The 3,134-nt window shown below is 31.1% G+C and overlaps 1 protein-coding gene across 2 annotated transcripts; it reads right to left on the bottom strand.

The window, feature by feature from the left end:
* Positions 1 to 1,224: 1,224 nt before the first annotated feature.
* On the bottom strand, positions 1,225 to 3,134 carry LOC114411655 (LOB domain-containing protein 25-like). Of its 2 annotated transcripts, none has more exons than XM_028375296.1 (2): positions 2,863 to 3,134; positions 1,225 to 1,885 (listed from the first exon to the last, which is right to left on the bottom strand). In XM_028375296.1, the coding sequence occupies exon 2, from the start codon at positions 1,871 to 1,873 to the stop codon at positions 1,361 to 1,363; it is 513 nt and encodes a 170-aa protein (XP_028231097.1). In that variant the 5' UTR covers positions 1,874 to 1,885; positions 2,863 to 3,134; the 3' UTR covers positions 1,225 to 1,360. The 2 variants fall into 2 exon arrangements, with proteins under 2 accessions (XP_028231097.1, XP_028231096.1); XM_028375295.1 differs by having other exon boundaries at positions 1,225 to 1,904.

Consider the following 3,134-nt stretch of genomic DNA (forward strand, 5'->3'; position numbering starts at 1 on the left):
CGATAAAAACTTCTCTATAACACTTTAAAAGAAGTACATATTGTGAGAGAATGACTTTTTTTGTTACATATAATTATACATAGTCACTTAAATAACTTATGTTTTAGTTAATTTTGATCATTTAGAATATAATTTAATGGCTAATATTTGTTCTTTCCATTCTCACATAAAAATTGCATTCAATTTTCATATTTTATAAAGAAAACATTAAATAACAAGTAAATATATTTAAGACAAATGCTAATTAATTAAGAAACTTAGAGGATAAATATTTTTATTGAGAGATAAAAAATTATATTGTCTATGATCATTTTTGTATTCTCTCATGATTTTCACACTAATTTTGTTTGTTTTTAATTGATGTCTTAATGTTCCTGATTAGCAAGATTCTATATTTAATTACTATCTTTAAAACATAAAAAATTAACACTAAATTTAAAATTATTCCCTGTTCTCTTGTAGGCTATATATGTAGCCTTTATATATGGATATAGTTTAACTTATATAATTAATTAACGAGTAAAAGGCACATGCTGCGTAGCTAGGCTAGATATCTATTGAAGGGCATTTTGAGATCTTCACCTAAAGAATAAATAGGAATAATATATATAAGTAGGTACATGGAAACTGGAGTGCATGCTTGAAAAGGTAGTTGGCATTATATAATATATATTGAAAGAATATCAAAATATTAAATAAAAAGGAGACCAATAAGCTAGATTCCATTTGGCTAGCTAACACCCCAGCCTTAAAAATAAGTCAGTGGGTATGTGGCTTGTAATGCGTGGGGGCCATTTTGGAGATAATTTAATTTTCTCATAAAAGAAAAATATAGTGGGATATCAATTAGTGATCAAAATTAAATAACACACATGTATCGGTATCCCTGCCAATGACAATAAGGCAAGATAAGTTTTCATTTATCGGTTTGGTAAGATAAGAGAGAAGTTCATTTATCAGTTTAATATATTCAGATAGGATTGTCTGACAATAACACATCGGTATCTTAGGATATTAATTAAAAAATTAAAAAGTATAAATTTTTATTATAAAAATCATAAAAAAATTATAAATAACATAATTTATATTTCAATATTTTTTTAATTTTTAATGAATATCTTAAAGAATACTGATTACACTGAGCATAATATATATATATATATATATATATATATATATATATATATATATATATAATATTATATTCATATTGGCAGGAATATATACACGGAATAAGACCCCCTTGATCCAATACTTTACAATAAGAAAACCCTAAATGGGTAACTTGAAATTTAATACGTGACTATACACATCATAATTGATGCATATATAGGGAGGGTTGAAAATGAACCACATACTCTTATATATCGCCTCTGGGGTAACCATTACTATTTCCACAAGGATCATTGTTCCAATTAGAAGGATAATAGAAACCATGAGAGTGAGCAAGTGAGGAACCACCACCTCCTCCATCATCACTCATCCTTCTCCCTCCATGATGAGTAGTGGTGTTTGGAATTTCATTGCAAGCACTATAGCGGATCAAATCAGCGTTTGTGGCATCAAGTTCCTTTTGGAGCCTAAGGACTTGCTTTTGGAGCACTGAAATGGCCCCAACACAACCATACACTGGATCTTTGATCCTTGCTTCGGCTTCATAGGCCAGAGAGTTCACAGCATCCTCTCTTTGATGGGGTTGCACCTCATTGAGGAGTTTGCTCACGTTGCTTGCACCAAATATCTTGTGAACATTTGCAAATTTATGTGGCTCTTCTGGTGGGAAATATGGGGCAAAAATGCAATCCGGCATGCACTTCCTTCTCAAAAACTTGCAGGCTGCACATGGAGAATTGGAGTAGCTAGAAGAGGCCATGATCTTCGAACACTGCCCCCAACACTTTACACTAATCAATTACCAAACAACTACTTAATTACAAACTCTATGTATATAGTACTCAATTTTTAACCTTAACTATTCTAAATGATCATATATACATGTTTGTGTTTTCCCAAATTGTTTTACGGAATTTCATATATATAGATATATAGATAATTACATAGATAAATAGATTGATTGACCACACTCTTGTGAGCTTGAATTAATTACAGTAATTAATAGTCTTATTTTGGAACTTAATTGATCTCTCCCATATATAAACACATCTAATTGAACTTAGGGTTACGGAGACTTTGCCCTGCTTATTAAAGTACTTTACTACTGCTATACTTTTTGAACTTTTTTTTAAAACTTTTTTGTGCCCAAGAAGTCTTCATTGAAACCGAGTACATTCACATATTCTCAGTACCCAGAACCCTTTTGTTTTCTTTTCCTTTTTTGTACAGAAGATGGGAGGAAACTAAAAAGAAAAAGAAAAGATATGATATGATATGCGCCACAATTTTATAATTAATTGTGCTTAATTAGTTTCATTTCAAGTTCAATCTGCACATATTTTTTTTCCTTAACCTGTTTTTCTCTCCCTCTTAATTTTTCTTTTTCAATATGTTCCTCTAGCCTTATATATTGTGATGCTCAATTGGAAATGGCTACAACGGCAAGAAAAAGGTACACCAACCAAGTAGCTTTTGTTAATGGTGGATTGTACATATGGATTTTTCTCAATTTTCAACTCTTTCTGTTGGATGTTACACCAATTACCCAGAATTTCATACCTTTCCAACAATTACAAAAACCAAAAACCCTGATCCAACCTTAGAACACTAATAATTTATTAGGCAAAGTTCCAAAGATAAAACAAGAAAAAAGAGAGGTAGTTAATTCGAAAAAAAAAGTATAGCTGGTGAAGCTAGCTAGGTTTCTTTGAACAAATTAACAATATAATATGTAATTTGGATCATTACCTTAATGTTGCAGGCTTGCTCTTTCAAGATCCGTTAATTCTTTAATATTTGGCTGTGAAATAGTATGCCACCTAACTGAGAGAGATTTTTCTCGAGAGTATTGGATGTGAGAGTTCAAGGAGGAACCCTAGTTAGTTGCTAGACAAGATGAGAGAAACCCGCAAATTAATAGTGAGACAACTGATAAACGACATGAGGGCATAGTGAGGCAAAGAACATTTCCGGTGAGAAAGAAATGAAAAAGCAACCAAAATGGGGCAACAAAGTGAAAA

Source organism: Glycine soja, chromosome 5 (genome assembly GCF_004193775.1).
Source record: "Glycine soja cultivar W05 chromosome 5, ASM419377v2, whole genome shotgun sequence".
In the NCBI taxonomy this organism is placed as follows: domain Eukaryota; kingdom Viridiplantae; phylum Streptophyta; class Magnoliopsida; order Fabales; family Fabaceae; genus Glycine; species Glycine soja.

What these genes read in the sequence shown, in the direction of transcription:
- LOC114411655 (XM_028375296.1), bottom strand. Translation starts at nt 1,873, where the DNA reads ATGGCCTCTTCTAGCTACTCCAATTCTCCATGTGCAGCCTGCAAGTTT.